Source organism: Camellia sinensis, chromosome 9, assembly GCF_055761805.1.
Source record: "Camellia sinensis isolate YWXY chromosome 9, ASM5576180v1, whole genome shotgun sequence".
Taxonomy (NCBI): Eukaryota; Viridiplantae; Streptophyta; class Magnoliopsida; order Ericales; family Theaceae; genus Camellia; species Camellia sinensis.
In genome coordinates, this window is record NC_138969.1 from 160,340,813 (window position 1) to 160,364,224 (window position 23,412).

Consider the following 23,412-nt stretch of genomic DNA (forward strand, 5'->3'; position numbering starts at 1 on the left):
AAAAATGACTAATATTTCCCTCTCTATAATATTTCCCTCCCTATCTCTTTATACTTTTTCTTTCATCTTATTAAAGATTAAAATAAAAATAATATATTAAAAAATGTATGTTTCTGTTCAATATAAGTTTGAAAGAATGAAGGGTGGTCGAATGTGTTGATCGTCAATAATATAGTTAGAAGCAAGTGCCGATCGAAAGTAATGATCGAAATATCGTTAGAGATTACAAAGGCTCCGTTTAGGAAGATAGGCTGTGGATTTTTTTGGCTATTTTAGCCATAAAAGACAAAATAGGTTATTTTAGTCACAACAAACAAAATATCACATCTAATCCATAATCATTACACTCTTCTCTCACAAAAAAAAGTCAAAAAAGTCAAAAAAAATTTCCCAAACCAAGCTTTTTAGTTCAAGTTAAAATAGCCAAAAAAACTAAAAAGCCAACCCACCTCCCAAATCAACCCAAAAGTAAGTGAAATGTAGTTGGTTGGTCCCGTTTGTTAACTTTTTAGTTTTTGATTTACAAAAAATAAAAAATAGGTTTTTATTTATTTTTGTAAAACAAAAAACTTATTTAGTGTAGGAAAAAAATTTAAAAATAAATATAAATAAAAATATAAAAATATATTTGTCGAGTTGTCAAATTTGATGACCAAATATGGAGGATAGACAAATTGGTGACTTGTAGTGGTGGGTAGTTAAAGGTGTTTGTCGAAATTAGTGATTGGATATCGTCGAAAGAAAAGGTGATCAAAAATCACAATGATGACCGCCCACTCATTGGAGAGTACCCGAAGGTTGGCCATGGCTCGCCACCCCTGGCGGTGGAGGGTGGTAGTTGGCTGAAGGTGGTGGATAAAAAGAGAAAGTGAAAACTTATTTTAAAAACAAGTAAAAACAATTTTTGTATGCATTTTAAAACATTTGAAAAGTTTGAAATCAATTTTTTCTTTAAACGGAAATAATGTACCAAAGAAGTTATCGTTTCATTTTTTTTTTAAAAAAATGAAACCCTTTAGAGAGTCACCAAGATTAAATCTTATATATAAATTTGTTAACGTATTTCTTTAACTTAATAATATAGCTAGTTTATTTAATATTATTTTATTTATAGCTGTGTGGGTGATTTTCTGACAACACTGCAAGCTTAGTAATCAGTTGGAGAGAACCGGCTGAATAGATGGCACCTGACTGACCTGCAACAAAAATATAATAATCCCGCGGTGGTTCGTCCACCCGGGGCACTTCGACGATCAAGTCAGTATATCTCTCAAAGATAATCAATTATTCAACTCACAAGCTTGAGCCTAAAAAGCATACCTTAGACTCACGAGGATGTCTCTCTTTTATAGCCAACATAAACCTAGTCCCAATAGAAGCCTAACTTCTATGGATTCAGGATTACTGCTAATCTTGGACTCCCAGTAAGATTAGGTTAAACTCTCTAAGAGTCTTATCTTAATACAAACTGAAGTCTTCTCTCATTCTAGGACTCTTATCGCTCATCCAAGTTGAGTTCCCTTTTCATTCTAGGACTCTTGTCCCTTATCCACTTATCTCGGATTCCGATATTTTCAGAGATAACCTCGGCCTTGCCGAGATCATCTCGGCGTCACGACCAGGACACGTGGCACCTCGGCTGACACGTCGACGTCATCTTGCCACGTGTTAGCACTCAGAAAATATATCCCCACAACTGCCCCCTAGGTTCTATTACCTCGGCATTCTGAGATGATGGAACCTACACTGTTCGTTCATCTGTGCCCCTCTGTCCGAGATCAAACTCGCCGACCTCAAAGTTCCCTGGACTTTACTGTCCACTGGTGTCAAGAATCAAGTTTCATGCTTTCCAAGCTGCTTGAAATCGCACCTCCTAGCCGAGGGTCTGGTTCCATTAATTCGTAAACTCCAAGAGCTGTGCAACTGCTCCACTCAAACTCTCTGGTGAGTTCCCGATTTCCAGTCATTTATTTGACTCCGGCAATTTTCATATCGACGTTCATTTCACTTTGTAGGTTCATAAGCTCTTTACTTGCTATTAAGCTCAATCTTTCATAACTTTTCTGAATCTGTTTACTTGCCATCTGTTGCCTTCTATTTTCGTCTGCCTTCAAGTTTTGAATTATTTGAATGCCTGGCACTGTTCTTGTCATATCCGCATTCTGTTGCTAGCATCGTGTCTGGGTCATTACTTTCTTGTTCTTCACATACTTACTTAGTGTCTGTGCACTTGGCTTTATTCTTGAACTTTGTCGTCTTCTTGACTATTTTTCTCTTTTTTCATTCAATCCTCTGGCTTTTTCTCTTTCTAGCTCTTTTGCTTAAATCCGTCATTGTTCCAAACTTTCAAGCTTCTGTAACTGTCTTCGTTCCTCTCCTCCGGTGAAGCTTACGTCATTCTGTCATTGTCGTCAAACTTCGGCAATTCTCATTCCAGCTTCCCTCTTTCTGGTAAGCCACTGTTCCTCCTGGTTTTATTTCTTGTTGCTTTCCAAGAAGCTCTGCTTCATTGTTAATCACCATTGCTGTTTTACCCGTTGTTTCTAAATCATCTTCTTGAATATACATTGTTCACACATCTGTTGATTTCTGCCACTGTTCTTGGCTTGACACACTTGTGCAATCTTTTTGTCTTGATTTCTTGATAGCTTCATCACCATTCTTGATTAAGAATTACATTCTTGTTTCTGTTTTCTGTGTCTTTTTCCAGATTCTTGCTTTTAATCCTTGCCTTCAAACTCCGAGGTGCCAATCGCTGAGAAGAGCCTTGATCAAACTCTTCGGGAGATCGATGCTGAGCTCGAGGCTGAGAAGGCTGCTGAGAAGTCTTCCCAACTGTCTTCTATATCCTGCCATTGATGCCGAGTAGTTTTGTTTCCTTCTTTTACTCCTTGTACCTTGTACTTTGTCTGTCTTTGTATGCTTTTAATCTGGCCGACGTGCCATTTTTATAGTCTGAATAATTTATTTTTCAATATTCAGGCCGAAGTGCCTTCTTTCTTCTTTAAATGCATTTCTCTGATTTCTTCTTTGAATATATGTCTTCTTTTTTCTGCTCTTGTATGATTCTATACTTAGAAAAATTTGCATGTCTTCAAAGTACACCTTGACTGTGCAATCTCTTCGGGTAAAATACCTCTGTCACAACTTCTAATCTTGCTCATCTCGGCTTTGTCCTAACACTTGAAAATATTGTAACAAATATTTTCACAAGTGTTGCTTGAACTTGACTTTAACTTGTAAATTTTTCTCAAAAATTTCAACAAGTGTTTAACCATCATCCTTTATCATAACCTCGGCTTAACTTCAGCTTGTAAATTTTTCTCAAAATTTCAACAAGTGTTAAACCATCTTCCTTTATCATAACCCCGGTTTAATTATAACTTGTAAATTCACACAGAATTTCAACAAGTGTTTAAACCAATCTTCTTCCGATACGACCTCAATTTAACTTCAACTTGTAAATGCACACAGAATTTCAACAAGTGTTTAAATATCACATCGGTTTAACTTCAATTGTAAATTTACACAAAATTTCAACAAGTGTTAAATATCATCTCGGTTGAACTTCAACTTGTAAATTCACACAGAATTTCAACAAGTGTTAAATATCACATCGGTTTAACTTCAACTTGTAAATTCACATAGAATTTCAACAACTGTTAAATATCATCTCGGTTTAACTTCAACTTGTAAATTCACACAGAATTTCAACAAGTGTTAAATATCACATCGGTTTAACTTCAACTTGTAAATTCACACAGAATTTCAACAAGTGTTAAACATGACCTCGGTTTAAATCCAACTTGTAAATTCACACAAAATTTCAACAAGTGTTAAATATCACATCGGTTTAACTTCATCTTGTAAATTCACATAGAATTTCAACAAGTGTTAAATATCATCTCGGTTTAACTTCAACTTGTAAATTCACACAGAATTTCAACAAGTGTTAAATATCATATCGGTTTAACTTCAACTTGTAAATTCACACAGAATTTCAACAAGTGTTAAATATGATTTCAGTTTAATTTTAACTTGTAAATTCACATAGAATTTCAATAAGTGTTAAACATCATCTCGGTTTAACTTTAACTTGTAAATTCACACAGAATTTCAACAAGTGTTAAATATCACATCGGTTTAACCAACTTGTAAATTGCTACAATTTCAACAAGTGGTAAACATCATCTCGGTTTAACCAACTTGTAAATTGCTACAAATTTCAACAAGTGGTAAACATCATCTCGGTTTAACCAACCTGTAAATTGCTACAAATTTCAACAAGTGGTAAACATCATATCGGTTTAACCAACTTGTAAATTGCTACAAATTTCAACAAGTGGTAAACATCATCTCGGTTTAACCAACCTGTAAATTGCTATAAATTTCAATAAGTGGTAAATATCATATCGGTTTAACCAACTTGTAAATTACTATAAATTTCAACAAGTGGTAAACATCATCTCGGTTTAACCAACTTGTAAATTGCTACAAATTTCAACAAGTGGTAAACATATTCTTCTTCTCTTTGCCCCCTGCATGGCTTCTACATACTCCTTTACGAACCTTATAAAAGCTCTTCAACCTGGCTAACTGCAGTCCAACCTTGTGTGTTTTCTTTTTTATCTTCTGGGATCTGAGATTTGCTCACTGAGCTCTTCTCTTTTCGGACTTAAGTGTCGAGATCTTGTCTGCTAGAATCTTGGATCTGCTCACTCAGGTTGAGCTCTTCTCTTCTCGGACCTACTCATCTAAGCCGAGATCATGTCTTCTAGGATCCGGGATCTGGAATATAGGATCTGCTCACTTAGGTTGAGCTCTCATCTTCTCGGGCCTACTTGTCTAGACTGAGATCATGTCTTCTCAGATCCGGGACCCAGGATTTGGAATCCAAGATCTGCTCACTCAGATTGAGCTCCCGTCTTTTCGGGCCTACTTGTCTAGGCTGAGATCATGTCTTCTCGGATCCGGGATCTAGGATCTGGAATTCGGTATCTGCTCACTTAGGATGAGTTTTTCTATACTTGAATGTTATCTCATTGGGAGCGCTCATGCCCCCTGTCTTTGCATCCTTTCTGGAAGGGTCTTCGTTCCTCCGCAGGTATCTATCCTTCCATACCTGGAGGTTATCTTCGTTGTAATATCCGCTTCGATTTGTGTCTTTGGTGCGTCACCTTCCTGGACGGCGTCTTTCACTCCGTGACTCTGGTCGCGAGTTTCTGTGTTGCTATTGTCCCCTTCAACGTCAAGGTTGATAGATCTCTCATTCCCAGCAAGAGCGTTGTCTCTAGTCTGATCCTTCTGTCCGTCATTGGCCATCTATTCTTCTTTTTTTCCCACAAACGGCGCCAAATTGTGTGGGTGATTTTCTGACCACACTGCCCGCTTAGTAATCAACTGGAGAGCACCGGCAGAATAGATGACACCTGACTGACCTGCAACAAAAACATAAGAATCCCGCGGTGGTTCGTCCACCCGGGGGCACTCCGACGATCAAGTTAGTATATCTCTCAAAATAATCAATTATTTAACTCACAAGCTTGAGCCTAAAAAGCATACCTTAAACCCGTGAGGGTGCCTCTCTTTTATAGCTAACATAAACCTAGTCCCAATAGAAGCCTAACTTCTATGGACTCAGGATTACTGCTAATCTTGGACTCCCAGTAAGATTAGGATAAACTCTCTAAGAGTCTTATCTTAATACAAACTGAAGTCTTCTCTCATTCTAGGACTCTTGTCCCTCATCTAGGTTGAGTTCCCTTTTCATTCTAGGACTCTTGTCCCTTATCCACTTATCTCGGATTCCGATATCTTCGGAGATAACCTCGGCCTTGCCAAGATCACCTCGGCATCACGACCAGGACACGTGGCACCTCGGCTGACACGTCGGCGTCACCTTGCCACGTGTTGATACTCAGAAAATATATCCCCACAATAGCTTATAAAAAATATATATATTTAGTCTTAGGTAGTGTTGAGTAATAGGGGAGGTCGGTCCATCGATGGTGACCGGTAATGATGTAATTAGAGGTAAGTATTGATCAAAAGTAATGGTTAAAATGTAATCGGAAATTACAAAAGTGACTAGAATATAGTTAGAGGTCGCCAAAGTTAAATCTTATATACAAATTCATTAATTTATTTCTTTAACTTAATAATATAGCTAATTTAGTTAATATTATTTTGTTTTTGTTTATATAGTAATAATATATTTAGGCATAGGTTATGTCAAGTAATAGGGTAGGACAGTTGAATGTAGTTAGAGGGTTATATACAAAATTGTTAATGTGTTTCTTTACTTAATAACAAAACTAATTTACTAATTAATGTTATCATTTTTATTTTTTTTTTTTGTTTATATAGAAATAATATATTTTGTCCTAGGAGGGTAGTCCAATGTAGTGCCCGATAGTAATGTAGTTGGAGGTAAGTGCCGAGCAAAAGTAATGACTGAAATGTTGTCAACGATTACAAAAGTGACTAGAAGGTAGTTAGAGGGTGACCATAATTAAATCTTATATACAAATTTGTTAACGTATATCTTTAACTTAATATAATATAACTAATTTACTTAATATTATATGATTTTTGTTTATATAAAAATAATATATTTAGTCCTAGATAGTGTCAAGAAATAAGGTAAGGCGATTGAACGTGGTGACGGATAGTGATATAGTTGGAGATGAATGTCGATCGAAAGTCATGGTTGAAATGTCGTCAGAGAATACAAAACTGATTGGAATATAGTTAGAAAGTCGCCATAATTAAATATAGCTAATAATATAGCTAATTTACTTAATATTATTATTTCTCATATAGAAATAATATATTTAGTCATAGTTAGTGTAGAATAATAGAGGAGGTAAGTCGAATAGGTGACCGATATTGAAGTAGTTGAAAGTTAGCATTGACTGGAAATAGTGGTTGAAATGTTGTTGAATGTAAAGTAACGAGAATATGGATAGAAGGTCGCCGAAATTAAATAAATATATATAATAAAAAATTGTTAACTTACTACTTTCACTTAGGCTTGGTTTGGCTACTCAAAAAAAATTAAAAAGTCAAAAAGTTACTCAAAAAGTTAAAAAGTTATCACTATTCACCTAAAAAAATATTAAAAAAATAATTTTACACAATCTTTCTTTTCAAACAACTCTGACGACAGAGTAGCGAAGCTTGACTTGTGGGAAAAATTGCACTTATTTAGATGTACAAATAACACGGTGCTGTTCGGCCCGTGGGAGCCCATCACGGGTCCCTTTTTAATAATATAAATCGTCAATGTGTAGAACTCATCAAGTGCTATATGCTTGTAAAAAATCACATTGATCAAATATCGGTAACTATATAATCAAATCAGTTAAAATTTATAAAATGGATGGTATTATAGTTAATGGTTGAAAACAAACTAATCCAATCAGATAACTATCGATATCCGATCAATGTGATTTTTTACAAGAATATAGTACTCGACAAGTTTTACATATTAAACGGTTTTGATTAGTAAAACGGGACCCATGGTAGGCCCCTACAGGCCAAATAGCACCTCCAATTCAATGCTCGAAAAGCAGAGAATCATCTCCCAGCCTCTACTCTACCGACGCTGTCCCTCAATTAATCCTATTGTACAGCCTATTCCCTATAATCTTCTCCTATATACTAATTTAAACAATTTTTTAATACACATTTTTTGTAAAAAGTCAAAAAGTTATCCCAAACAACCATCTTTTTTTCCTCAACTTTTTAATCTAAAAAGACAAAAAGTGCACTTATTTAGGACACCCCAAACAACTCTTTACTAGTATAGCTATAGGAAGGTGATCAAATGTAATGACCAATATTGAAGTAGTTGGAGGTAAGTGCCAATCGAAAGTAATGATTGAAATGTCATCAAAGATTACAGAAGTGACTAAATAGTGGTTAAAGGGTCACCAAAATTAAGTCATATGTACAAATTTGTTAATGTACTACTTTCACCCAATAATATAGCTAACAGAAGAAGGTGGGCAAATGTGATGACTTGTAGTAAAATAGTTAGAGGTGAGTGCTGGCTTGAAGTAATGATTGAAATATTGTCAAAGGTTACAAAAAATTGGACAGTGGTTAGAGGGTTGCCGGAATAAAATCTTATATGCAAATTTGTTAATGTACTATTGCACTTAATAATATAGTTAATTTACTTATTTTTTTTTGTGACATAATCAACTTGGATATAATTTTATCAAATCTATAATATATTTAGTTAGAGGTAGTGTCAAATAATAAACGAGGGTGGTCGAATATGATGATCGGTAGTAAAGTAGCTGGAGGGTGAGCGCTAACCAAAAGCAGCAGTTGAAGTGTCATTGAGGTTATGAAAGTAATTAGAAGATGGTTAAAGGGTAGCTGGAATAAATTTTATATACAAATTTATTAATGCACTACTTTCACTTAATAATATCACTGATTTACTTAATAGTATCAATTTTAAGCAAGATTTTATTATTTAATTTTTAAATTGTTATATACAAAATTTTCTACAAATTTATATAAGATAAAATATACAATTAATATAAATAAATTATCTCAATGATATAAGTTTAATGGCTTTATTTATTTATTGAAATAAGTTTAATGGCTTGATGATGATAAGATTTTGACAATTTGCTTTTAGACTTAACACCTGTGTTTAACAAAAAGAAAGTTATGTGATATAAAGACTTCAAAGTAAAGATATTACTAAAAGTGAAAATGACAGTTGATTGATTTATTATTATTATTATTATTATTGCTATCCTTATATTGATAAAATGATCAAATATATCTATACATTTTTTAGGACATTTCGGTTATAAATCCAATTTCTAAACTTTTGGGACAACCACATCTCCGACGATCAAGTTAGATCACTTGAGGAAGAAGAATACCGTTTTAGAGAGAGAGAGTCGTTCAGATGGCATACCTTCAACGTTCCCCTTCCTTCCTTTTTCTAGGCTGGCCATGCAGCCTCGGGGATTATGCGCGCACTACCTCTGCTGTCCTTCTCTGGACAGGTGGCAGTGCTCATCTCTCACCACCATACACATGTAAAGGCCAAAACCTCCAAACAATATATGCAGAACTACCAAGCGGTATTGACGAGTGCTTGGAGCGGGTTTCCCCTCCACCATATCATTGGTCCAGGTGACACACTCAACCGGGATATCATGACCGACCTATCCCTTGAAGAAACATAACTACGATCAATACGGCCAAACTGTAAGAAGTCGGTTCTTCCGGATTGACTGGCCGTGAGGTGCACCGGCTTTCACCCCGGTCTAAATTCATTCCGGGCTATGCTTGGCACGGTTCTGATTAGGAACACGAATGCCTAGCCAAATCACAGCTCGGTCGGGAACACGCATGACCCCATGCTCCGATCGACTGATCTAGCTCGGCCCGTCGCGACGGCTTCTAGAGCCGCTCCAAACCGAGCAAACGATGTGACTCGGCCACCCGCTATAACCCGCGTTACCGTAGCTCGGCCGTACTTGTTCGGTGCAAATCTCCCTCTTAATCGCCCCTTAATCCCATCCGAGCTAAGCGTGATTGGGATTACCGCTATGGCCGAGCTATCGTATTTGGTCGGTCTTTTGAATTGTGCCAGTAGTCTTGTCACCGGTCGTATAGCCGTACTGACAGAACCATCTCTTCGCTGCGACGTGGCTTTGCTCCATTGGCTCCGTGCAGCCCCACAGCTATCTCCCTCACGCACAAAATTCAAACGGCTGCCGCCGTTAGGGTTTCCCACCTTTTTTATACACACACGAGGGGTCATTCGTGCCCCCACTGTTTATCTTCGTTTTCAAGCCCAAAACCCTAGCTCTCAAAACCGCCATCGCCATTCCTCAGGCTATTTTCGACTACCTTCGATCTTTCAGAAACAACAGGCAAGCTCGAGGTGTGCTGATCTTGCCCAGGCATCCATCATCCGTAAGTTTCACTGCCCCTCTTTGTGTTTTGCTCTCATTGTTCTTCGTGTTCTTCATTCTTGTTTTTCACGTTTTTGCCTGGCACTGTTGGAATCCTATCAATGCCCCTTCTTAGGGGCAATATTGGTACACCCTAGGAAAAACTGGAATCGGAGAAGCAGATGGGGCTCCTGTGCCCCTTGCTTCCCTAAGTTTTAAAGCACTAACTCCGTATTCCGGATGAACAGCCTAAAATCTGGGTAAGACCGAGCTAAAAAATAATAATTTAGATCCATAGATAGAACTTCAGCCGAGTAAAAACTAGTTTGTGGCTTCTCGTTGAGGTCGCGACCGTGCTGGACATAGGGAATCAGCATCGAACTAGGAAGGTCAAATCGGCCAGATAGTCGAACCGAGATAGGGGTCGGGCCAATCAAACGCCCCAGAAACCTTTTACCGAGCTAGGAACTCTACATAGAAGCCGTGCAATTTATGCGGTGCTAACCCTTGGACTGATTTCTTAACAATGCAGAACAAACTAGGACCGACCAGGCCCGTTCAGCATTACTTCTGGTAAGGCTCAAAGTCCAAGCAAACACACAAAATTTCTCACCGAGATACGACCTAAGTCACCTCAATAAATAAAACCAAGATAGATAGGGAAGTACCGATTCATGGTGAGTTCTCCCGGGGCCCTTGCTGAGTTCCGTAGAGAGTACAACATTCCAGACGATGTCCATCTGGAGCTCGCCAAGAAAGGAGACACCCCATGGGGCGAGCTAGACAAGTGTCCCTTCACAGTCGTGTCCATAGTGGAAGGAGGACTACGCTTCCCAGTCCAGCCCCTGATCTACGAGTTTTTGAGGCAGACCAGGCTTTGCCCGACCCAAGTTTCCAACAATACATACAAATAATAAACGGTGTGGCCGAGCTAAATAGATTACTTGGCCTGAATCTCAGCCTCGCCGAGATATTTCACCAATATACCCTTAGCAAAAATAAAGGTGGGCTTTGCTGGTATCTGAAAGTCAGGAACGGCCGAGCAAAGCTCATTGAAGGTAATCCGGACAAAGAAATCAACGACGACGATTTCCTGTGGGTGTCTGGTCGTTATGAGGACACCGGCTTGTCTTTCGATGAGTTATCCGGCATTTCTAGTTCGGCTGCCATTTGTCCTTCTTCCATTTGTGACCCAACACTTGTCTTTATTACCTCTACCATGGGCCGTGCCAAATCCGCACTAGCCAAATCAACTGGGCAAACCGGATGCATTCCAGGGGCAAACTCTGCCACAAAGTCTGCAAGAGCCTGAGCCTTAATCACGGTACACGGTTAAAACTTGATGTCGTACTGCCCCAATTCTACAGCCCATTTCAAAATTCTCCCTGTAAAGTTTGCCTTTTCAAAGAGCACCTTGAGTGGAAACTCGGTCAACACCACTATCGTGCGGGCATGAAAATAGTGTGCCAATTTTCTGGAAGCTATCATCAGGGCCAGGGCTAATTTCTCTAGCGGCAGATATCTCGATTCAACAGGGAGCAAGGTCTTGCTTACGTAAAAGATGGGAAGGTGCTGGGTGCCTTCAGCACGGACCAAAACCACGCTCACCGCATATTGAGAGACTGCTGAGTAGAGATATAGTTCTTCGCCCGCTGTGGTGTAACCAGGATAGGGACTGAGGACAAGTACACTTTTAGATCTGCCAGCACACGGTCACATTCGTCGTCCCAGAAGAACTTGGCCTTCAAAGTTTTGAAGAAGGGCTTGCAACGATCTGAGGATCGGCTTATAAATCTATTCAGCCCGGCTGCCATCTCGACGAGATGTTGCATGTCTTTCGTGGAGTTTGGTCGCTCCAGCTCTTGTATTGCCTTGATTTGGGATGGGTCGGCTTCAATCCCTCAGTTTGTGACCAGAAAACCCAAAAACTTTCCAGTGCCGACTCCGAAGGCGCACTTGGAGACATTCAAACGAAGCTTGTGATGTTTTAGTGTAGCGAACATCTCTGCTAGGTCGGCGAGGTGTTGAGACTTTTCCTTGCTCTTTACCACCATATCATCTATGTAAGCCTCCATAGTGCGTCCCAGAAGGAGAGTGAACATCTTGGTTACCATCCTTTGAAAAGTTGCCCCGGCATTTTTTAGTCTGAACGGCATGACTTTGTAACAATACAGACCCCTCGGTGTAGTAAATGAAGTGATCTCTCGATCTGGTTCATACATGGCTATCTGGTGGTAGCCGCGATATGCGTCTAGGAAGCTGAACCTCTGATGGCCAGCGGTCAAGTCCACCAGCTGGTCGATCCGTGGGAGAGGGAAGCTATCCTTTGAGCACGCACGATTGACTGTTTTATAATCGACACACACCCGCCACTTGCCGTTCTTTTTTGGAACCACCACCGTGTTGGATATCTATCGGGGGTATTGCACTTCTTCTATTGCTCCTGCTTCCAATAAGTTCTTGACTTCTTCCACCACCACCTCGGCGTGGTGCAAGGCCGAGCGGCGTGTCCTCTGGATGATCGGCCGTGCATTAGGGAAGACATTCAACTGATGGAAAATGAAGCTAGGGTCGATGCCAGGCATATCGTAAGGCGTCCACGCGAAGGCTTCCATTTTGGAAATCAAAAAGTCAACGTACTCATGTCGCTCGACGTTAGACAGGGATGAGCCCAAAAGAAAGAACTTGTTGGGGTTATTCTTGTCTATGCGCACCTCCACCAAATCTTCAACTGATTTCTCTTCGGTCTTTCTCCCCACGTCTTCTAAGATCTCCTTTTCCTCTGGTCTCTCTATCATTTGAATGAACCTTTTGGCAGCTCGGCTACCGTTCACCGTAACGAAACACTATTTCGCCATCCCCGGGTCTCCTCAAACCTCTTCTATTTGCCCAGTTGGCGCCGGGAAGCGCAGAACCTGATGGTAGGTTGGTGCTACGGCTTGTATGGCGTGCAACTAGCCCATACCCAAGATTAAGTTGTAGGTGGATGGCACCTTGCGCACCTAGAATTCTACTTGCTTTATGACCGAACCCGCCTTGACCGGCAAAATGATCTTTCCCACCGGCACTCTGGCTGAGAGTTAAAGCCAACCAAAGGAGACGTCGCAGGGGCCAAGTCCTTGTCCTCCAACTTCATTTGCTTGAACGTGTCGTAATACATGATTTCGACCGAACTCCCCTGGTCAATCAAGATCCTTTTGATGTCAAAGTCCTTGACGTGAAGAGTCACTGCTAGGACGTCATTGTGGGGCATCTGAATTCTCTCTAAGTCTTTCCTGGAAAATGTGACGATATCCTTCTCTTCGGACTTTCCTTTCTTCACAGCGGGCTGAACAAAGAGCACTTCCCTTATGTGCTCGGCTTTCTTAATCATCCTTCTCAGCTCGCAGACCCTTGCTGGTTCAATGATGCCATGGATGACATTGATTACTCTTTGGGGCGCTGCCTCTAGGGCAGCCAGGCCGTTTGGCTCGGCTTGTCCCGGTGGGACGGCTTTTATACCCCCATTTATGTACTGGTCCAAATGTCCCGTCGCTACCAGCTCCTCCAAATGTTGTTTAAGCGGTAAGCAATCCTCCGTTCGGTGGCCCCCTTCCTCATGGAAGGTGCAGCGATACCTTGAGTTGAAGCCTCTCTGTGCATTCCCCAACTTTGCCGGCCAGCGGACGAAGGGCTCACCTCGGATTTCACTCAGGATACGGTAAATGGAGATCTTAAAGACTGTGGTGAAACTAGTTCGCGCCTTCAATTTCCTCTTGGCGTCTTCCTCTTTATCACGGGAAGCGTTAGCTCGATCGTTTCTGCGGCCTTTATTTCTATCATTGCGGTTTGAGTTACGACATTGATCTTTTGACTGGTCGTTTGGGCGGTTGTCCTCCTACCCGACTGAGTGAACCTTCCCCGCCACTCTCCTATCCGTCGTGATCAGATTAGCCTTCTCGGTCGCGGAGGCGGCATCATCCTCTACACGGATGTGTTCATTGATCCGTTGCATCAAGAATTCCATGGTTGTAGGCTGGTGTATTGTAAGCGAATCTCGCAGTCTATGACCGACTAGGAGATCTCGCTTGTATTGAGTAATCGCCAGATTGGTGGGGCAGTCGAGGATCTCATTGTAAGTTTCCCAGTACTTCGCATTATGCGCCTTCAACGAACCTTCAGACTCCATCTTGACACCTAGGAGATGGTCGACCTCCTTTGGTGTTCGAGTGTTGGTTTTGAATCTGGTGACGAAGGCCTCCGCTAATTGCTACCACCCCTCGATACTCCCCTCTGAAAGCTTTTCGAACTATTTCAGGCCCAGTTCTCCCAAGCTTACCGAGAATATGAGGCATATCAAGGCGTCATTGCGCCGGTGTCCAGCCATTACTTGCCGATAATGACTCACGTGCATGTACGGATCCGTCTTGCCATCGTACAAGGTGAACTTAGGCTGGTGGAATCTGGCAGGGAGTGGTGTACTCTCGATTTCTGGAGATAGCGGCGTAGCTGTAAGTCTCGCCAGCTCTTTGTCCACAAGCATTGGGGCCACCATTTTGGGCGCTGGCATTGCCACTTCCTCACTACACTGGATTTTGGAACTTAGCCTCTGCAATGCCGGCAATCTCTGAGTCTCTTTACGACGTGCCCTCTCCTCCAACATATCCCTCAGGTCTCTGGAACGGGCAGAAAAAGAATATCGCGACGTCGACGATGGGCGCGAGGAACGGTAGGTGCTGTCGCGAATGAGAGATTTGCCCTCCTGTGGGTTGGAGTCCCCAACCCCATAGCTCCTGGTGATAGAGAGAGAATGCGTCCTTCCTTGGCGGCGACAGCTAGAACGAGGAGATGGGGTGTGCTCACTGAGGTTGTCCTCTCCAGCAACACCCTTCCCCTTGATCTGGCGCTTCAGCACCTCCATTTCAGCTGCCATCTTGCGAATGGGGGCGTCCTGATCTTTGAGTTTATGCTCCAGGCGTTGTGCATACGAATCCCCCCACTGACGATGGCCCTCTGGACTCTTCGAGTGATCAGTACTCCTTGCGCGTTTGTCTCGCGCACTTCTCGAAGAGGTCTCTAGGCCCACCATGGTTGGAATGTTTGGGGGGCCTTTTCTCCGACGAACAAATTCTGGTGTGACACCATCGACGACGGACAGTGGAGTTTCGTCGTTGTTAGCCATGGAAACGGTCGAAAAAGCTTGAAGAGCAAGGTTTGTGTATCAAACTCTTCCACAGACGGCGCCAATTGTACGGGGGTGAAATATCCTTTGCTTTCCGTACTCCTAGAACTCAAGCTTCACGTAACGACGTCTGACCTGGAAACAGAGAAACGGTGAGCTGCCCGGCAGTGTGTTGCCGGATAGACCCTCCGACGATCAAGTCAGATCACTTGAGGAAGAAGAATACTGTTTTAGAGAGAGAGAGAGTCGTTCAGATAGCATACCTCCAACGTTCCCCTTCCTTCCTTTTTCTAGGCTGGCCATGCAGCTTCAGGGATTATGTGCGCACTACCTCTGTTGTCCTTCCCTGGATAGGTAGCAGTGCTCGCCTCTCACCACCATACGCGTGTAAAGGCCAAAACCTCCAAACAATATATGCAGAACTGTCAAGTGGTATTGACGCGTGCTTGGAGCGGGTTTCCCCTCCACCACATCATTGGTCCAGGTGGCACACTTAATCGGGATATCATGACCGACCTATCCCTTGAAGAAACACAGCTACGATCAATACGGCCGAGCTGTAAGAAATCGGTTCTTCCGGATTGACTAGCTGTGAGGCGCACCGACCTTCGCTCCGGTCTAAATTCATTCCGGGCTATGCTTGACACGGTTCCGATCAAGAACACGAATGCCTAGCCGAATCATAGCTCAATCGGGAACACGCATGACCCCATGCTCCGGTCGACTGATCTAGCTTGGCCCGGCGCGACGGCCCGTGGAGCTGCTCTGTAACAACCCTCATACTGTTTACTAATTAATGACTGATTGATTACCGATAACCTTCGATTACCGTTAAATTGAACTGATTATGACTGATAACTTAACTGATTATAGTACTGAACTGACTGACTGACTGAAATTGGAAACCGAATTGATTGAGTATATGTTAGTTAAATTGCATTCTATCTGTTTGACTGTATGATTATCTGTTCATGCTTATATGTTTAAACTACTAATTGAAGGCCCTATCGGCGGTCGAATCCGGAATTGGTTAGTGTTTTATGATCCTCATAATTAATGTAATTTTATGGTACATTCATTGAAAAAGTGATTAGGTATGATTAAATTAGATTAAATAAGCTAATTAAAGAGTTAGGCTTAATTACCAAATTGCCACCCTTAGTGGCCCACTCAATACACACACTTGAGCCTTATGTACACACTTGAAGAACATTTCATCAGCCATTTCTTCTTGTTCTAGCCGACCTTAGAGAGAGAGAGACTTGAGGAGTTGATTTCATCTCAATTTTGCTTGTGAATTGTTTGGAAATTGAAGAAATTGTTGAGGAGATTGCATATTTGAGCTCCCTCACTTCTAATTCTACACCTAAGGTAGATCATTCATCATCTTAATGGTGTCTTTGAGTTGTTCTTGCATGATTCATGCTTCATTGTAGAACTAAGTCATGAATTGGTTCATTGTTGTTGAATTGAAGCTTAAGTGTTGCATGCATGTACATATATTGAAGTTTTGAGGTGGTAGTTCATCATACCTCACATGCATGTCCATATTTTGGTCATACTCCATGAGTTCATCTTGTTTTTGAAGGTTTGAGCTCTTTTGAAACAGCATTAAAGCTTTGAAAATGATTTAAGATCATGCATGTCATGTTTGAAGATTGTTCTTGAAAATGATTTGAAATTGGTTTGAAATTGGGTTTGAATTAAACACCCTTGGGCTTTGATTTCTCAAATTGAGCTTTGAACCACGTTATTCTATGTGTTTATAAATTTTTTCCAGAAAATGAGCCCAAGAGGATTGGTTTTGATGCATTTGAAGGTGAGTTTGAGCTTGGAGGTGCAATCTGGAATTCCCAGATTTTGCACTTCCGCTCGAGCGGGGAAACTTACGCTCGAGCGTGGAATCCGAGCATCCAGCATCTCTCTGCACTGTTTTGCAGTCCGCTCGAGCGGAGGATTGGGCGCTCGAGCGGAGTCATGTCTCAAGCTCGAGCAGGCGTCGAGCGGAGATTTCACCCATCCAGTACTTTTACAGTACGCTCGAGCGGGAAAGTTTAAGCTCGAGCGTGTACCTTTGTTGCATTACCGCTCGAGCGGGGAAACCTGCGCTCGAGCGGGACTCTATTTTTCTGAAAATGTTTTAAAAGTACATCTTTGCATCCTCATCCCATTCTAGGCATTCTTAGGCCTAGTTTAAGACATCTTGTTGAGGATATAGATGTAGAACACACCAAGGCAAATTAGGGATTAAGTTATGATATTTCCCAACTGCGTAGCTTAGTGTGTTCAATCTGTTAACTGTGTAGGGTTGGCGACTGGGGAGACACGCTCTAGCTTACTGTAGCCCGAACTCTGTGAGTAACAACTGTGTAAAGATATGTTCAAAATGATTATTTTCTGAACAATTGAACTGTACTGCTTTCTGAACTGCTATTGTTTACTGAATGAATGTATGTCCTCTATTCTGAACTGTATTGTGGCATCCTTAGCAACTACTGTTGCTGACTGTTACTGTTACAGAGATCTCTGTCGGTTCCCTCGTGGAACCACTGCTGTTTACTGACTGATGGCCATCATTACTGTTCGGTCTTTAAGACCTACTGTTTACTGCTATGCTAATGGATGTACCACATATAATTGAATAACTGTTCTGACTGAAATACTGATTTAATGGACTGTTTTCATTACTGTAAGGACATTTCATTTATAACCTCTTTACGCATTATGTTATTCACTGGGCTTTAGCTCACTGTTTATATATATATGTAGGTGCTCAGCCACCAGACCGGAGCTAGGAGCGTGGGTTAGACTCCAGTTTTGTCAAGCCAGCCTATGTGCCTCACTGCGAGGTTCCGAGCCAACTGTTAAGACTTAGGGGTGTTTTAGATTTCCCCTTCTGCACCGTCTTACTGTTTTGTATAAGCTGAATGCTTACCGTACTGTTATTAAGGGATTAGGTCCCTGTACTGTGTGATTGTGAATTTTGTATAGACTGTACTGTTTGTATGTATGAATGCATGAAAATCTATTTGGCATACAGACTGTCGCAGCTCATTGGACATTGTTTAATTACTGTATTGGCTTCCGCCAGGCCCTGTACTCTGTTTTATTGTATTACTGTTCTGCAGGCCTTCGGTAATCTCGGATTACTGGCCGGTTACGGTACTAAACCCATAGGGCCGGGTTTGGGTCGTGACATGCTCCAACCGAGCAAACGATGTGACTTGGCCACCCGCTATAACCTGCGTTACCATAGCTCGGCCGTACTTGTCCAGCGCAAATCTCCCTCTCAATATTTATAATCACCTTTATGAGATCTTTTTAAAAAAAAAAACCATGTTGAATATGAAAATTTGAAAAACAAAATGGGATAGACTTTTAAATTTAAAAATAAAAAAAATAAAAAAATTTCAAATTAAAAGATGGGACAATATATCTATTCATTTTGAAATTAAAAAATGGGGATAGATATACTTGTCTTTGAACTTTCAGTTTTTTTAAAAATGGTATGGAATTTTAAATTAAAAATTAGGGACGGATATGCTTATATATGTATTTTTAAATCACATTAAATTTTTAAAAAATGGGACAAAATTTAAAATTTAAAATGAAGACAAATACATCTGCTTGTGCAATTTTAATTCACTTTTAAATAAATAAAATAAAAAAAGACAAGTAAATACATCTATCAACTTTCAGAATAAAAAATAGAAACAAACACTACTAGAAAATTGACTTTTTGCGTCTATTTTTTTGGCATCGTCAGTTTATCCGTGGCAAAAAATATATATTTTCCCCATTTATTTCTCCTATTTTCTTTGATTTATATTTGCCCTAGCCAAGCTCACTCTAAACTCTTGACATTGTTCTCTCTCTCTCTCTCTCTGATCATAGTCTGAAGAACATCGGTATGAATCTCTCTTTCGATCTCAATCTCTCTTGAACTCTCGCTCTCTCAATCTCTATATCTACCGACCATACATCACCTCACACATATATTTTCTAGTTCATGAACAATAAGGTTTCGTTGAATTAGAGGTATTGATTCAGTATGATTGAAGTATTACTCTAATTTATTTTCTTGTTGATCAGACAAAATCAACAAATCCCAAAATCCGACTACGAGTCATTGATTTCAACTACCAATGCGGAGCTCTTGAAGCAGGCATGGCAGATCGAAAAGGCTGCTCCTGAGATTCTTCAATTCGAGGCCTCTTTAGTTCAGAGGTCCCGAAATCCACTTGCTGGAACACCTCTCTCTTTCTTTCTCTCTCTCTCTCTCTCTCTTGATTTTGTGTTGTATGTTTTTATATGTATCTAATTTTTATTTTTATTTTTTGTCTGTGCGTATATGCACAAGTGCATTATATATAAGATGTATAGTAATGGTGCTGTCAGGGCTTTTTGTAATTTTTGGAACAAATTTTGCTATGTGCTCCTTGGAAATTTTGGTCTGCAAGAGATTAAGTTCTTTTTTATTTTTATTTTTAATTTTTAGGGATTTTCTGATGAATTGAGTCCATATTTAGAACAAAATTGATCTGCATCAATGAGGAAAAATCTGAATACTTTTTAATTTGGTGGTACTTGTAATCGATTCCATAAGTACTGAGGCCAATTTTGTAAAAAAAAATTAAAAAAATAAGAAATTGTTAGTTTTTATGTTCACGAACTATTCACCTGTAGTTCTACTTACTATTGCATTGCTTATTTTTTCAGTTCAATGAAGAGGCATGCTCACCATTTGTGAAGAAGTACAAAACTATCATACATCCTAGAGAGGTAAGATATATACAAATATATTGTCTGTCCTGTTATTTTTATTCAAATGTTCAGACATGAATCAACAAAGTTATTAGACTGTTGAGTTCTTCTTCAATGGATATAAGAAATGGATTTTTGTTTTTTTTTTTTTGATAAATAGATATAAGAAATGGATTAAAATTATAGCGTTTCTAGTTTAAACCCGACCTATTTTGTATTCTGGACTCGGGTTTCATAGTTTCGTATGTTTGTTCACGTCTTTTCCCCCTTATTCTTCCTTAAATTAGGTGATTGGATTATAGTAGTTGTGTTTGGAACAGGTTGGTTACTTAGTTTTCAAACCTTTGTTGTCTAGAATTTTGCTTATCCGCTCGAGCGACATTTCTTGTGCTCGAGCGGACTTTATAAACTCTAAGTTTTTTGCAGGTCTACAAAACTACTGGGAGGTTGTAATCTACGCTCGAGCGGGTGGGCGTTCGAGCGTTGGTCAATTGTCTGCAAAACTATTGGATGTGTGTATTTTGCACTCGAGCGTCACTTCTTGCGCTCGAGCGGAATAACTTATTGTGTCTAACGCTCGAGCGTTAACTCTTATGCTCGAGCGGACTGTTCGTATATCAGTTCGCAGTTGCGTTCTTTTTCATCACTTTTTCATCTCTTTTCTTCCTAATACCCTAGATCTGAGAGCCTTTCTCTCTAAAACTCTCACTTTCTCTCAATTTTCACTTAGATCTAGTGGTTTCTCTATCCTACTTCCTTTGTTAAAAAAGTAGAGCATCTCAAGGGCTACATTTCTATCCGAATAGAGTTATGCTTGAGCATCTTTGAAGTTTCCACCTTGCTTGCTCGACTTCTAACTTCAAGGTAGGGACTTTCTACACTCTTCTATGAGTTTTAACTTAATTATTTGTTGATGTGTCAAAAATATTGGAATTTGAGGTGATTTTGAACAAACCTAGGGTTTTGGTTTAAAATCAAAAGAGGAGTTTTTTAATGGATGTATTGGAAATGGTTATAGGAGTAAATATAAGCTTGTGCTATGTTAAAATGATTGATTTTGGTACTTGGAGTGGATGTTGGAAAAATGGGAAGTTTGCCCTAAAATATCTCAAAACATTATTTTGTATAAATAAATGAAATTGGCATTGGAAATATAAAATTAGATGGACGTTTAATAAATGGTGGAGTTAAATATGTATTACCTCTCACCTATGAAAATTTGGGTAATCTATCTGTTGTAAAGATTGTATATCTGTTTAGAAATATCTGTTTTGGGCTATCAATGGAGGATAGCCATGATTGTTGTAGAAATTGCATGAGGATTAGGCGAATTGAAACTAATCTTGTAGCCATTATTATTGAATATGATTATGATTTAAATACATTGTATATGTATGATGTTTGGGAGCAGCAAGGGGATGTACTCCTTGTTTGGGAATAGGGATGCCAATTTAAACTTGACCCGACGGGGACCGGACTTCCCAACCCCAATTAGAACGGTTTTTTCCCAAAAAATATCCTCGATGGACTAGGGATAGTATTCAAAAATGCATCCTTGACAAGTGTCGGACCAGGGACGGTGATGCGTTTCCTAGCCCCGGCTCGTCCCCGTCCTCGTCCCCGTCTCCGACCCTGTTTCCTCCCGAATTAAAATTACTATTATACCCTCTATCTATTCATATTATATATACCCCCTTCTCTTTCTCTCTCTCTCTCTCTCTTAGACAGACCCTTCCGTCTCTCTCTTTCTCAGACCCTCTCTCTCTCTCTCTTTCTCAACCCTAATCTTAAGCCCATGTCGATCTAGACCAGATCCAATGCGTCTCCACCTTCACCAAGGTCGCCAAGGTCACCATTCTCAAGAACCGCCACTCCGTCATCCTCTATCACAGTATCACCGCAACACTTCCTCTGTTAACCTCAAGAACAGCCGCTCCGCCGTAGTACTTCATCTACCATCCTCCATCGCAGCACCGTCGTAGTACCTTCTCTCTCACTTCTTTCCTCATTTCCTTCATCTTGCTTTCTCTCTCCATCCCTTCTCTTTCTCTTTTAATTCTGATAATGAAACCCTAGCCAATGTCTCAAGATACGGCAATGTCAGCCATGGTTCGGCGTAAATCTAAGTTGATCCACATGGATCCGTGAGCAATCCACACAAATCTGTGTGTATGTATGTATGTATGTGTATGTGAGTGTGTATTAGTATCTTTTTTTTTTTTTGGTTGTTCATCTGTTGTATATGTTGTGGTTGTGGTTGTTGATCTGTTGTTGTGGATGTTATTTTTGCACAGGAATGTTTCGGGGTTGGGATCCCCGATCCCCGTTAGAGGACAGGGGCAAGGAGGGTGATGGGTTCCCCGCTAGGGATTAGGGACGAGGAATGAGAATTTTGTGCCTTCGGGGATCAAGGATGGAGAGTGTGATCCTCGGCCCGGCCCCGTTGCCATTCATATTTGGGAGAAGAAAGGGGATGGACTCCATTAAACTAAGTTAGTCTGTGTGTCCAAAAAGTCCCGAAAATCGCGCGTATACATGGGTGTCGATTCCCGCAGACGAAATTTCCGTAAAATGGCAAGTAAATGTAATTGTATGATAATTATATTGGTTAGAGACCTATGGGGTGTATCATTTGTTTGGTTGATTAAAAGAAGTGGGTATAACTAATGAACTAAGATAAAATAGATTGAGATATAAGTTTGGCAATACATGGTTTTGGAAAAGAGTTGTAAAAGATTTGTCATTGGGCATTGAACATGTTATATCTTTATTAAGATTCACATATTGTGCTAGATTATTTTTACTAGGCTTTAGCTCATCCTACTTGGAAAAATCATTTTCAGGTGCTGTTGACATGCTGTAGCTCGATTTTTTCGCACCCCCTTTCAAAAGCTTTGAAAGAAAGCCCTACAGTTCAGACTGCCGCGGTTCTGAATCTAATCTCACAAGTGCAATGCGAATTTGATAAATACCAAAAAGTCCAAATCCTGCAAATCTTTTGGAAAATTGATTTTAGGATAAAAAATGTCAAAAATGGACTGCTTTGCCAAATACAGAGTCCCCACCTTAATATTTTATTTTCGAGAAATTTAGGAAACCCATGACTCGTACCAAAGGCCACGTGTCCGTCATCACCAAAATTGCCTCGGCTCGGGAACTTAGGTACGAGAGGGGAAGGTCATGAATTGAGCACCCCCACTCTCCCGATCAAAGATCGGCCTCTGCTAATCATGATATGATTTTTAGGTACATTATATGTTCTTGTTCCGGTTATTAGACTAGCATTACTATGTGATGCGCACAAGCAAGTATAGACTAGCTTGCTCAATTTGGAACAATTCAACTCATGTTTATTTGAGAAAATGGTTTGAATTTGTCACCTCAAGTGGGCTTAAAGTTTGCGGATTTGCCACCAAACATAGTGGGCTTAAAACATGATTTGCCACTCAACAAAGTGGGCTTGAAACGCACATTTGTTGAATCGTTCCAATTCAAATATCAAGCCTTCATCCACAGACATTCAAGCAGTTTAGAAAGTAAGCATATAGCCTCATG

At 40.3% G+C, this 23,412-nt stretch overlaps 1 protein-coding gene across 1 annotated transcript; it reads right to left on the reverse strand.

The window, feature by feature from the left end:
- Positions 1-12,951: 12,951 nt before the first annotated feature.
- LOC145799858 (uncharacterized) lies at positions 12,952-14,100 on the reverse strand. Its single transcript, XM_082889491.1, has 2 exons — positions 13,814-14,100; positions 12,952-13,747 (listed from the first exon to the last, which is right to left on the reverse strand). Exons 1-2 carry the CDS (start codon positions 14,098-14,100, stop codon positions 12,952-12,954), a joined length of 1,083 nt encoding a protein of 360 aa, XP_082745617.1.
- Positions 14,101-23,412: the final 9,312 nt, after the last annotated feature.